Source organism: Ornithodoros turicata, chromosome 2 (genome assembly GCF_037126465.1).
Source record: "Ornithodoros turicata isolate Travis chromosome 2, ASM3712646v1, whole genome shotgun sequence".
NCBI classification, from domain to species: Eukaryota; Metazoa; Arthropoda; class Arachnida; order Ixodida; family Argasidae; genus Ornithodoros; species Ornithodoros turicata.
In genome coordinates this window covers 29260511-29275098 of record NC_088202.1, presented here as the reverse complement: position 1 = coordinate 29275098, position 14588 = coordinate 29260511, and the positions used below count along the sequence as shown (strand labels likewise).

Genomic DNA, 14588 nt, shown 5'->3' with positions numbered 1-14588 from the left:
GGGGCCCCTCTCTTTATTATGTTCATGAACGATCTCCCAACACATACTACCTCTAAAATTAAAATGTATGCAGATGACTGCCTTCTTTATAGGCAGATCACCACTGTTGATGACCAGTGGGAGTTACAGAGGGACATCGACAGAGTGTCGGAATGGTGTCATAAGTGGCAGATGACGCTAAACTACGAAAAGACGCTGTACATGACAGTGACCCTGAAGAAAAATTGCCTTTTGTTTCCCTATACGTTAGCCGGTGAGCCAATTAAACTTTCTTTCTTTTCTTTTTGTTTCTCTTTCCTTTTCCTTTGTTTTTTGTTTTCTTTCCCTTTCCTTTCTTTCTGTTGCTTTTTGTTTTTCTTTCCTTCCTCTGTTTCGATTCCCCTTTCCCCCTTTTTCTTTTTCCTTCCTTTTCTCTTTTGATTCCCCTTTCTGTTTTTTCTTTCTCCCTCCTTTTATTTTTCGTTTTCCCCTTCCCCTTTCCCCTTCCCCTTTCTTTCCTTTTTTTGCGGAATAGCAAGCCGGCTCTTTGCCTGGCTAACCTTTCCTTTCTTTTTTTCTTAATAAACATATTCCCCCCCAATTAAACTTACAACTAAACACAAATATTTGGGCTTAACCATCAATAATAAACTTTTGTCGACACCCACATCACAGACGTTTGCTCCAAAGCGTATGGTCGGCTTTTTTCCCTGCATCATGCCCTAAGATTAGCTACACCTTCCACTAAATTAGTAGCATATGCCACTTGTATTCGCCCCTTAATTGAATACGCCTCTACAGTCCTGTTTCCACAAGCTAAGACGATGGTGTCACAGCTTGAAATGGTTCAGAGAAAATCACTGCGCTTCGTATACAGTAAATATAACCCTTTAGACTCTCCTTCTGTGCTGCTGGCATGGGCAGGCCTTCCTACATTAAAAACACGAGTAAGGATACAACAATTGAAAACCTTTTGGCAGATTCTGACAGGAATTTTTAAAATTCCATATGATGAATACTTTACATTCATCCAGAGAGGTGCCACCAGAACTACCCATAATCGTTACATTAAGCCCCCGTATAGTAGGGTTGAAGCCTTCAAAAATTACTTCTTCCCTGTTGTAATTAAGGACTGGAATGCACTGCCTAGCGTTCTTGTTAACTCCAACTCTCTTGCCTCATTTATTCGTGGAATTGATGATTACTTTCAAAAAATGTAAACACACTGTTTTCTATTCTTGATGGTGTTTCGGTACCTTTCTGGTATCAAAGTGTCGTTTTGCTGTTGATGCCTACTCCTGTTTAATGCGTGTTCAGTTGTTCGTTGAATTATTGTTTAATTATCATTTAAGTCTTGTTAATTTTGTTCTAATTCCGAAACGCCGAAACGGCATTTTTACTTTTGCTGTACAATATGCTCATGACCTGCACATTTTTTTTCACACTCCTGCAAATCACATCTTGGTGATGTCAGCAGTATCCCTTAAATAAATAAATAAATAAAGAGGGCGTTGCTGGCTCAGGTAATTTAAGAGGAAGGTCTGTCAATAAAAATCTTGTTCCTCAGTCTGTGCTGTTTGTTGTAATGTCCTTTTGTTTCTTTCCCGGCACGGGGTTTTTGTCGCTTTTAAAGTATGAAAAACCGAACAGCCCAATTTTAACAATTTTCTATAAAAGGCCACGTGCCATGTGCGAGTACCATAAGCATCCAAAAAACGACTGGGAGCTTCATAGGTGGACGTCGCTTTCCGTATACCCGCCGGATGCCGCGTGTCCGCAGTTTCAAAAATTGTCCTAGTTTTGACGGAATTCTCTGATGGAATGGAGTGTTGTGAGAGAGAAAAAAAAACGCACGATTCCACTGCAGAATAATCGATTCTGGATGGATCTACAGAATGTCTAAACCAAAATGAGTAAGAAATACAGACGTTGTCGTGGTCTTGAGTTAATACTCCAAGCCATTCCTCACTTCAATGTTGTGTGTTATTAAATAAAATAAATTTAGACACTTCACCCCTTCTGTTTAAGAGCGGCAGCAAACAGGGCTATCGGATTCGCCAAATCACGGAAGACAAGCTATAAGTATAGTATATGCACTGTCTGCATCCACTTTAATGCCAATGCATCAAAGGGAATGGACACTGCCATCCTAAGTGAGGTTTTGGTCCTTCAGTTCTGGAGAGCTTTTATTTTATTTTTTACGTTTTGTGTCCACTTCTTGAAATGTTGCACGCATTGTATATTTTGAAAAGTCTTGGAAACAAGGGAAAGAATTGAAGCAAGAGAAATTAAATTCTGTCATGACAGGGGTTGGAAAAAAGACAAAGAAACAAATTTTATTTTGTACTTTTGTAGCCTTCCCATCAGGCCATTAGACCCTTAGGTCCAATCAAACTGCTAAACCGTTAGTCCTATTAGACGTGTCCGAAATTACGATACGCCTATTGGCCTAATGGTTCCATTAGGATTGGCTTTGATGGATTTTTCGATCGGGATGTGTTGCGCAAGCTGACTCATATTCTTCTTATCTTTCTCCTTCTAGATTGAGATCATCGAAAGCTGGCTGCGGGATTCTGGCCCCGACTCGCTTCTTTGCAGTTATTCTCCCATTTATTTCAAATAAAGTATACAGCTATATGAAAGCATCGTCAAGATCTTTTTCTTTAAATCTGATCTACATACTGCTGGCATAGATTGATATGCAGACACGTGCGTCGTAAACGCCGATATCAATAAACTGAAAATCAGGTGGGTCAAAGTTGCCATCTTGCCATGTATTTCATCCTATTCATCGCGTAAAACACTGTGGGCTGCCATTAGAGAGTCGAACCCGCGTCAACTCCCAGTCTCTGTGTGGAAAGCGGCAACCCTAACCACTATGCCACGGGAGCTGGTATCCTCAGAGCAGGTACTTTCAACCGTATTGACAAGTTTCTAAGTTCATTCATGTCCACATGGCTGCAGGTTTTACCTGTGATTCTCATCTACTAAAGAGATGAACTTTTGTACAATGTGTACAATCCCTACAATCCCTATTCTCGGGGTTTTATCTTATGCAACAACATAACGTGACCGCCTGAGAGAGTCATGACTTATCTGTAAGGTCACTAATGAAAAAGTCGCATGCCCCTTTGAAGTGAGATTCTTCATGGTAGCGTTCATACAGGGTGGTCCACCAACCCTGATAGAAATTCATAGTAAAAAACCGTAGGCCCTGGAGAGACATGCGGTGAAGGGATTTTTGTTTTGCCAGTAACTTTTGTCACATATTTGTAATATTTTTATTTCATTTCAATTGATGGAAAGTGAATTTCTTGAATTGAACTCCGAAATTTCCTAAGGCAATCTAACGTATTCTTTGCGGAAATGGGTTCCCCGTCGTCATTTTACTCAGTATAGCGCATAACCCCACTCGTAATGCAATGGCAATTGCCGAAATAAATTCGCCGAAAATCGTGGCAATGAAAGCCCTTGGCACCGCCTCTTTTTTGACGGCTCTAAGTTTGAGCGCAAAGCTGCGTAGAAAGGAGGTTACATTGACACGCCACACGAGGGGGAAAGGGTTACAAACCCAACCCACAGAAGAGTTCCGCTGCCAGGTATCAGCTTTGCCCACATCAATTTCAGGGTCGCGCTCTTTTTCCTTTGTTCATGTTTTGCTCAGTGTGTTTGTTTGCTTTCGGGTGCGTACGCTGCTGTTTTCACTATGACCGCTGATAGCGGTCTCGTAGTTTTTCTGCACCACCTTATTGTCATGAACCTGTGTATGTGAGAGAGAGAGAGAGTTGTATGCGTAAACGCCTGTCAGCTCTCTTCTTTGTTCAATTCGTTTGTTTCAACATGCTACAGATTTCTTCACATTCAACACACTTCCTGTGTACTTTGATTAGGTTATCATTAGCGTAAAAGCGTTCGAAGCGTTCGCCATCTGCTGCAATGCACAAGTGGGCTCTACGAATTGTATCTTCCACGGCCCTTTTTATTTCGGATCTGGAAAGCGACGAGCAGAAAGCAGTGATTTTCCCCTGCTGGCCAGCCGGCGATCGTGGTTCGCTTTTGTATACTTCGTCTTTGATGCGACCCCAGAGGTAAAAGTCCATCGGCGTTAAGTCAGGAGTCCTGGCGGGCCATGACACTGGACCAAATCGGCCGGCCCACTTCTCCCGGAACATGTGACTGAGCAGCTGTGCTGCACGCCGCGCGCTGTGAGGTGGAGCCCCATCGTGCTGAAACTACACGCGGGTCTGTTCAGCAAGAGGCAGGTCATCAATAAAGCTGAACACGGCATCTAAAATTTCGCTACAGTAGCGGTTGGCATTTAGGGGTCCCGTGAAAAAGATTGGCCCAATAATGGCTCCGTTATAAATCCCGGCCCATACATCCAATCCCCACTCGTACTCATGCTTGCATTCCCGTAGCCAGTGTGGGTTTGTTTGGCTCCAATAATGCGCGTTGTGTCGATTCACTTGAGCGCTATGGCAGAAGTGGGCCTCATCAGCCCAAATGACCCTGTTCACAAAGTTTCTGCTTTCCTGGGTCCGACATCGGATCCAGTTACAGAAATCCAGCCGTTTCTGGTTGTCGCCCGGCTGGAAATGTTGATGAAGGCTCACGTGGTACGGGTGGAGTTTGTGCTTGTGTAGTATCCTCAGCACACTTGACTTTGATGTCTGTACTCACTTTGCCAGGGTGCGCAGACTTTACGTGGAGATCATCTCCTACTTCTTTCAGGGCCTGGTCTGTTTGTGTCGACTCACTGGCAGAGATTGGGTGTGACCGGCTCTGGGTACCGGAATGGAAACTTCCTGTTGTGGACAATCTCACAAATGTACGCCTTATGGTACAAGAGTTCACCACCCTAGTTCCTGGAAGCATTTCACTGTATTTGAGGACTGCTCTGCCATAGTCAATACCTGCAGCCCCCAGAGCAATGATCATCCTTGTTTTTTTCTTGGTTGGAATACACGGTGCTTGCCATCGCTGCCGTTTACTTGTTCACTGCATTCACTGAGACCCGAGTACAAAACGGTCCAAAAATGTATTTCTTTCCCTACCTGTCAACACGTCGGGTGACCTCATTTTTGATAAGATAGCTCTGATTCCCGCACTCACCGCGGGTGTTTGTTCCGTGGGTAAGGCTTGTAACCCTTTCCCCCCTCGTGTGGCGTGTCAGTGTAACCTCCTTTCTTCGCAGCTTTGCGCTCAAACTTAGAGCCGTCAAAAAAGAGGCGGAGCCAAGGGCTGATCTCCCCGAATTTTCGACGAATTTATTTTGGCAATTGCCATTGCATTACGAGTGGGATTATGTGCTATATTGAGAAAAATGTCCACGGGGAACCCATTTCCGCAAAGAAAACGTCAGGTTGCCTTGGAAAATTTCGGAGTTCAATTCAATAAATTAACTTTCCGTCAAAAAAATAAAATAAAAATATTACCACTATGTGGCAAAAGTTATTGGCAGAAAAAAATTCCTTGACCGCATGTCTCTCCGGGGCCAACGTCTTTTACTATGAATTTCTATCATGGATGGTGGACCACCCTGTATATGGAGGAATGAATCCTAAGAACGGAACATGGCGATCCTAGAAGATCTTCGAATTTCCATTGGCCCTTCGCGCAGAGTGATGTCATCTGCCGCACACCTTCTCCAAGCAAGGGGATACAGTGGCTTCCCCTTCATCCGTGAGGCTCTTCACGAATGGACTCATGAACTCATCCGTGAGGTTCCTCACGAAAGGCCTCACGGCCGCATCCGTGAGTAACCGCAAGGGGGACAGGTGCATGGCTTTATTCAGGAGGAACAAAGCATCATTATTCAGTTACCTGCCTGGCTCTCGGATGAGACGGACATGTCTCACTGAACTCATCGTATTTAGCCATTGATGGAGTTACGTGTTAGGATATTTTGTTACTTCCTGTATTCGTAAATCTCATTTAGTAAGACTTTGGGATTGAAATGCTTAATTACCTGATTGAAAATTTTTCTGATGGACCACCAGAAAATTTGATGGACCATCGAAATATTCTGATGACATCTAATGAACCATCAAATCCACCTTGATGCTTCCTTGTGGACCACTAAACCACCCTTGGTAGCGCCTGAGAGACCAGCAGACTGTCCCTGTTGCTGCCTAATGCATTGGCAGACTCTCGTTGCTGGTACATAATGGACCGCCAAATTTCCATTTGTGATGTCTGGTGGACAACTAGATTGCATCTGATGGTGCTGGTGAGCTCCTTCTGCCACTTTGCGCCACAGCATTGCACGTTCATCCGCGTGTTAAGGACTAAGTAGTTCCCAGGATTTTTAAATGTTACATGTTTACATGTTAAAAGCTCAGAATACACCTCCGTGATGACTAAAATAGGTGCACTCTGTAACTCATTCGTCCTCAACCAACACACGCATTTTATCTGTGAACATATTTGATTCTGCCGTACCCTTGTACCATTACGCTATTTCCTCTTTCACGACAGCGTTTGCCTGTTGGCGACACATGTGGTTGTAAGTTGTCATTGTGGCTGAGACGTTGCGGATGGAATATATGAAACTCGGTGTGCAAAGGTATTGATACTTTGGGGAAGGTTCTTCGGACTGAACGTATTTGGCAGAAAAGCAATCCACACGGATGCCAGAGATGTTTCTGAATACGGTAAGGCTTAACACGACCGCTTCGCAGTCACCTTGTTCCTGATTGAATTGTGTATTATTTTTAGTCTGCATTCCATCTTGACTGATGTAATGAGAAGTGTAACAAGTAGGGTCGACCAATTATTCCATTCGAAGCACAGGTGAGGTCATGTTATTGTGTCTGCAATGAGTCGTTGACGACATGCGTCTATCTCTCTCGCAGTCTGCGCCGTGGAGATTGACCGTTGATCTGTCATGCATTAGGGAACAGTATTACGTAGCTCTCTCTTGACACCTGGACTTTCATTCCTCTGTCATTAAAACTATGTCCTTTCCACATGTGACTGAATCTGTATTGTCTTGCTTTGGAGATACACAACTGTTTGGCTACCTCAAGCCTGGTGGACCATCAACTATCAGGCCTGATGGATGAGCCATCAACCATCAGAATTGATGGGCATCAAATCTGGTGGGTTTCTGACCCTGATGGCTTGATGGACCATCAACCTAATGGTCCATCAGGCCATCAGAGTCAAAAAACCTACCAGATTTGATGGTCCATCAGAAAAATTTTCAATAGGGTTCCTACAATCACCTTTCATGTGTGGTGCTTTTCTGCAATAGTTTTTCTGTTTCCTATGCAATCATTATAGTAGAATAAAGGAAATAATCTTGGGATAGTGATTCAATAAATAACAGGTCCCCTGTCTACAGCGTACGCGTCCTTGAACCATGCAGCCTGGGTGATGATGCCGCGGCTCTATTGTTTCAGATGGACCTTGTCCAGGGCAGTTGGGTTGGGCATTAGTGGAAAAAAACAGTGTAGCCCAGAGACAATAGGATGACGTCACGACCAATGAGCAAGGCCTGCAGAGGGCGCAAGGATTCACTTCTCTCTTGGACACTGGTGGATGTGAACTCATTAATTCTGTTCCTAGCAATTGTGTTCACCGTTAGTAGAAAAGCGTAGCTTCGGTGGGATTCAGTTTGCCTCTGACGGGGTACGATGTGTGGTTCGTCACTGGTGAATGTTGTGCGATGATTCAGGTGGATTTTGTGTCGAGTTGATATACAATGAGGGAATGCAGTGTACATGAAAAATCCGATGATGGTGAGTGTCTTTTTCACTCTGTTCAAGTGTTTCTTTGTGTTTGCTTTCTTCTGTTGCCCACCAGTCGTGCGATTTTTCCTAGTGTAACAGCGCTCGTTGACCAATGTCCTGACATGCCCCGACCTGCATGCTTTCTTTTGCTGACGCATCTAGCTTTGTATTTTTTTTCTGTTTTGGACGAGAAAGATTCATGTTGATCATTCTTGTCTTGACGAAGACGCTAGTGCTGCCGCACCCTTAATTTGAAAGGAAATAGTGCTAGAACAATTCCTAATAATTTTGTGATTAAATTAGTTCAGAAAGTAACTGCAAGAGGTACAGATGAATGGCTTTATAGAGGAGAAAAATGGATTATGATTCAGTTCTGCGCCTGGCTGTCGGATGGAATGGACGCATTGTTCTGCGCTCCTCGTGACTGCCGTTGTAGTGGACAGTGGGCTGATTTGTTGTGTAACTCATTCTTTTGCATGGGATAATTTTTTTCCCTGCTTTGTTTGTGATTAGCAGTGTCGTGCCTGTGCATGTCGAGCGCTGGTTGCTGTTATACCTGTAAGGGCATCCCCGCCATTTTCTTCCAGAAAAGCTGCCTTGGGAACAAGAGTAGCGCTGGCGTAATTTTGTCATGAAATTAGTTGAGAAAGTAACTGCTAGGTGGGTGCAGATGCGTGTCTTCATAGAGGAGAAAAAAGCATTACGAGTCAGTTCAGTGCCTGGCTGTCAGATGGAGCAGTCGCATCGTTCTGCGCTCCCTGTGACTGCTGTTCTGGTGGGCTGTTTTGCTTCTGTGCCTGATTCTTTTTGTTGTTAGCTATTGATGGTTGGCATACTTACTTGTGCTTTCACAGCAGTTTGCATTCCTCTGTATTATGAGTGTTTTTCTTCTTGCATGTCCAGAGCTGTCCTAACCTGCCCAGATATGCCATGATCACGTCACAGCTGACGTCACAGGATGTCCAGAACTGGTGGTCACAAGAAGGACGGCGGCGCCATCTGGTGGTCAGCGGCCGTTCCGGACCACTCTCTTCAAGATGGCGTCATTTATCTTGAACTAGACTCCTTCTCTCCACTCTATTTTTCATTTTTATGGACACTGGTCGCCCACAACACACAGGGTGGTCTGGACACGAGTTAGATGCTCCCCAATTAGTGTGATGAGTCACTGAATCAAGTTGATTACTGTGGGGGTCCTAATTAGCTCTAATTGCTAATTAAACGTGTCCAGAGACCGTGTAGTGCTATGGGCAGCTAGTGTTCATCCCTTACTACTCATATCCAGGTTCCGAATCTTCCAGCGCATCATCCCGATCAGTTTTTTTCTAACCGGACAAGTAATAAGGATTTTAGAAGATTTAGTAAAGTTTTGATTATATGTGGTGGAATTGTGAATGCGCAGAGAAGCATATTAGCAGGCCGTTTGGAGAGTTAAAGTATGAGGAGCTTGAGCCACAAGTGTACTTCACCTGTGAACTGAACACGCATGTGGCTATGATGCCCGTTTGGTGTGTAGGATGTGTTTGTTGAGAAATAAAACATGTTGTCACACCATTTTATTATACTGTATAAAATTCATAGATTCTGCATTTGTCACATTTTGAATACCCTTGGCTATATACAGGCAGGACAGAACCACTTGCCACGTGGCGTTCTGGTAAGTTTCACACGCTTGAAGTGAGACCCCACTTTTGGGCAACTGTTTCCCTCTCACGCAATCATTCTGCCTCCCTCCTTATGCCGACATAAGCAAAAGGTCTCAAATCTGCATCCTTTCTCTGATCAAGACTACAGGTAAGTAGCTCTTGGAAGAGCCGTGACTCCAGGGGCGCGTTGCTGGCGAAGTCATCACAACGCCACATCGTAGCGCCACTCGCCGTCGCCACCGCCACGTTCCTCGCGCGGGGTAATGCGTATGATGGCCAGCAACAGGTGTCAAACGCAATATCACCAACTTCCTCCTCTTCTCATTCATTCACGGCGACAGTCTCGACACCGGACGCTCGCAGACACGAGAAATTTCCGGGCGTAACTGTCCAACGCTGCATCATTTGTAAAGATATCGCCCGAAAATCACCCAAAAGATAACACACTGATAAAAGAAAGAGCATACAGTCACTTTATAATATAAACATAAACGATCCATACAAAGCGGCGGCGGCGGCATTGTCGTCTGCTACATAAGTTTAGCAGACGATGAAGTGCTGGAAAGTGCAGAGACGACTCTAGCTTTTGAATCAAGTAAGCTAAACAGTTAAAACATTACACTTTAGAGTGCTTCAAACTGATATAACCCTTAAACGCCTTCCTCGTGCTTTCATTTACAGCATGTCGGTGTCAGAGGCCCAAAAATTGCTTTTGTTGTCGCTAATGGAGGAGTCCCCAGAACTTTGTAACAACCGGTCATTTATGCATGGCGAAACGAAACAACATCGACGGGCGAAGTGGGACACAATCGCCGCGTCCCTTAACTCTCTTGGGGGAATTAAAAAAGACGGCGCTGGATGGCAACTCCTTTGGAGAAATTGGCGATACCGCGTACGTAAAAACGTGCGCGGTAACATAAACACAATTTGCAGCACCGGCGGAGGGGGCGGCATTGTCCAAAATGAACTAGTAGAGCCTGGAGAACCGCCACGATTTCAAGTAGCCGACGTCGCGGCAAACCTCCACGGCTTCGACGCTCGCGTCATGGCTCTTGTCGGGTGGGATAGCGTCGGAGGGACCCAGGGCTCCTTCGACGTACTCCCTCAAGGGGTAGTGGTTGTGCCACAAGTTCTTTGTGAAGTAAGTATTTTTTATATTTTTTTTTATTTTTTGGTTATGTGAACTAATGAACATGAAAACGTATGTTGCTTTCAGGACGTGCTGGCATCTTCACAGTTGGATCGTGCTGCCGGATCTGTGCAGGTGGTGTGCACATTAACACAGTTTTAAGATAGTGACACTCATGCCATTTACCACATGTCATTTACTTACCACATCACAGCATCTCAGGACTCAGTACCTGGCACCAGTGGCACAGCTCGTGATGTCGGCAACACTTCGAGTGCCAGTGCCGTAGAAATGGTAGCTTTTATTTATGTTACTGCAGTTGAATAAAACTTAAATTTCTTTGTACAGGTTCCAATGCCTGAAGCTACAAATGCAGCCGCAGAAGGATAAAGCAGCCAAACTGGCGAGGATGTTCACAGGAATGAACGTCGAGCTCCTGTGCGTCGAAGGCGAAGACGTGTGCCGGCTCCTGTGGCGCAGCAAATTATTAACATGCAGAAGGAAATTGTCAACGAAATAGCATTGCTGCGAGAGGTAATACGCTCAAGCAGGAAAAGGTAGAAACACTGGGTCTTTTGGGCAAGAGTATCGAGAAGTGAAACTTTTCACTGCTGTTCTGGGTGAAAAAAATTAAAAAAAATAATGAAAGAGTAGGGAAAAGGTAGACAAAATATCTAAGCTTTCTACTACTGTAGTATGACACACAACTAACTGCATAAGTAACAGCATTATATCACATTTTGTGTGTTCATATACATGTAATTTGCATCCATGGTATCACAAGTGATTTATTTCCACACACAGGCTATCACTCCGATCACACAGGCTATCACTCCGATCAGCGACTATTTCAGATGGAAGCTGGAAAGACAGCGAGTACTGAACATGCAATAGTATGATCTTTGTTTCTATGAATAGCAACATTCATCCAAGTGCAAGTAAGTGTTGATGCACAACAGAACAAATTTACATATTCTGAAAAGCAGCTAAAGGACAGCCTAGAATTTGCAAATGTATACTGCTGAATAGTGGCATCTCTTTTTATGAAGCGTGTTTCAAAATATCCTGATCAAGACACAGGCAGTGGTCATTGCATGGTGAATATAGGCTCCTTGATGACCGCATATTATGTTCTTACGCTCTATGAAAACCATAGCCATATGTGATTCCGCTTTTGTATATACATTAAACAACACTTAGTTTACAGACACGAACACAATGTTAGTTTGGCCTCGAAAGCACATATAACAAGTTGAAATATAGACTCTCATTCATTCATCAAGACTAACGGTCTTTGTTGCACTTATCACTACTTTAAATTGTCAGATATTCTTCAAAACATATGCTACAAGAGAAAATTGTCATTAAGGCACATTGTCTGTGAGCAGGGTGTCTACCAACCTGCAAAACAAGCAATTGTCAGGAGATTTTGATGCAACTGGAAAAGTCAGTGAAGATGCGAAAAAGTTGTTGAAGGCAGGGACAAGCAGATAGGACAGCCCCCATAACAAGTACACAGGAGTAACATACAATACACTGTACGAGGACTACCTACTGCAGAAAAAATCAGTTCTCGTAAACAATAACGAGTAACATATTTTTGACGTGTTTCAGTGATCAGTGTGAAAACCTAGGAGTTATTTTGTTTTGGTCAAGGAACTTGTTTAAAATATTCTGTGAAAACCTGAAAAGTCAGGGAATTAAAAGACTAGAGTTTTGTAGACACCCGAGTGAGCTACCGACAGTACACTGTCAACACAGAAGGATTGAGCTATCATCACTTTCATCGTTAATTTCTTATGCACTTGAGGCTTTGTATGAATTTGTCCTTTCTATGTGTTCCAGCCTCAGAACATCAGTTCTCTCATATTCAACAGAAGGCTTGACAACCATTTCAATTTTTTTTTAACTCATCGGAAATATGATACACTCAAATCTGAATTAACGAGGCAAGAGGCAGGATGACACATATTAAGTTAACGAGGTGAAAAATACTGCCTAATAATTTCATTCCTCTTGTACAGTCCCCTTGATAACAACGATCCCTCTTCAGACACGTCAGGAATGTCTATGTCAGAGCTGTCTGTCTGCACTGCTGCCTTCATGACCCTCCTCCTCCTCACGTAAAGGTTCAGGCACGTTTACTTAATGCACATGTTGTGCAGGATGGCGCATGCAGTTACAATGTTCGATGCTCGGTCAGGTGAGAAGTGGAGGGTCCTGTAGCGCTGAAGACATCTAAATCTCATCTTGAGCACACCAAAGCACTGTTCAACGCGCACCCTTGTCTTGCGATGGGCTTCATTGTATGCCTCTTCTCCACCTGTTGTAGGGTTCCGGACGGGAGTCAGGAGCCATTGCTCAAGTGGATATCCCAGGTCACCTGCATCAAAAAGAAATGAGTAATTTTTGTTGCCACTGTGTACATGTTGTACTTGCAATCTACAGTATTTCGTTTAAAGCAATAGTTCCTTAAAAAATGGAAACTACACTTCCTTATTTCTACTATAACCCTGAGTCAAGATGAATTTTGTACTTGCCTAAAAGCCATTCACCGTCGCTAAATAACTCTGGTGCTTGACGGCGCAGTTCACACATGCTCCATATAGAAGAGTCGTGGCAACTACCTGGGTACCGTGCATTCACGTACAGATTACGACGTGTTGAATCTGAAACCTATAAAACTTTTTTTTAGTCATTTACATGCATATAATCCACAACATACTGCTTATGAGTCTTCAGTTGTTTATGTTGTGTCTTTATGTATTTGACCATTAAGGCACAATGGTGAGCAGCATAACAATATTACATTTGTGCCACCACTTACATATTACAAGCCCTTCTGAGTTTTTCTCAGTTTCTGTGTCTGTCTCAGTTATTGATGTGAAGAATAGGCACCGTGCAGAAGGAACAGAAATATGTACAAACAGTATATTGATGCACAAGATTTTCTATCTTTATGGAGGAGAACATCACTATGGAGGAGGACAGGTTAATATATTTTCACATGTCATTAAACAACTCCACTGCCTGAGGAGCGACATGTACAAAAAATAATTAATTATGATTCAGTGAGTTAAAGAATTGTTTTTTGATACGTAGTGTGACGTAGATATACTATTTCACCATATATGATTTGCATACCCCAAGCACATTGAGTGCGTGATATCCTTTGTGGCAATAATAGTTGCCGTCCACAAAGCGTTTGTCCTGTGTGCTCGGTGCAATGATAGCAATCATTGTTCCATCGATTGCACCTGAAAAGTACAAAGTACAAGTGCACTGCTTCAGCGTATTCTTTCGGCATAGGAAGTACATGTACAAGCTGGTATAATGTACTGAGACCACCAGCAGATGTATCTTGGAACTAAGGTGTAATGGGATTACAAAGGTCAAAATGTGAGGAAACTCTAGAAAGGTGGTAAGCTGCAAACACATTCTGAACAGCAATTAATGATTCTTGTAGTGCTGCTTATGGACTTCCTTTTTCCTGTATGACAGTTTCCTCTGTGCTGAGTACGGTAGACAATAGGAGAAGAAACATAGTAAAAGTAACCAATACTTTGAGAGAAACCACCACTGGAACTATTTTACTTTAAATAGAAATTGCTTCGAAATTTATAAGTGAGCTGCCCATTGTGGTGCAGATTGTTGGGTAGCCAATAAAATGTGGAGCATGCAAAAAGCTATAAAAACATGTTTTTATATTTGTACAGACAGTGTTGAAAGTACATACCAAGGCAGCCAGGTATGCCTGCAATTTCGTAAAACTGCCGCTTCAGAATCAACTTTTCCTCAGGGGTCGCTGGGAATTTCAGGTACCGTGGTGCCAAGTTCTGGATGATGGCCGAGCTCACGACATGAATTGACTCCGACACTGGTCGCTTGCTTGTCAGGAAATCCTCCTCCTCTGCGATATTTCCCAGAAACGCACCCGTAGCAAAGAACCATAGTGCCATAAGCACCCTTTGTTCCACGGGAAGCGTGGTGCTACGCCACTGTTGCGCTGCACATTGAAATATCAAGCAAATTATCATAAATGCACATACTCGTTATTTTATTCGATAAACGAGCACAATATATGTACACTACGCAGTGTAA

At 43.5% G+C, this 14588-nt stretch overlaps 1 protein-coding gene across 1 annotated transcript in view; it reads left to right on the top strand.

Annotated features, from left to right (window-relative positions):
- LOC135383281 (carboxypeptidase inhibitor SmCI-like) overlaps positions 1 to 2615 on the top strand; it is a 44003-nt gene extending 41388 nt beyond the window's left edge. The window contains exon 4 of the mRNA XM_064612803.1: positions 2522 to 2615. Coding sequence (XP_064468873.1) covers positions 2522 to 2526 — 5 coding nt within the window. The 3' untranslated portion in view covers positions 2527 to 2615. The remainder of the gene's footprint in view (positions 1 to 2521) is intronic.
- The last annotated feature ends 11973 nt before the right edge of the window (positions 2616 to 14588 follow it).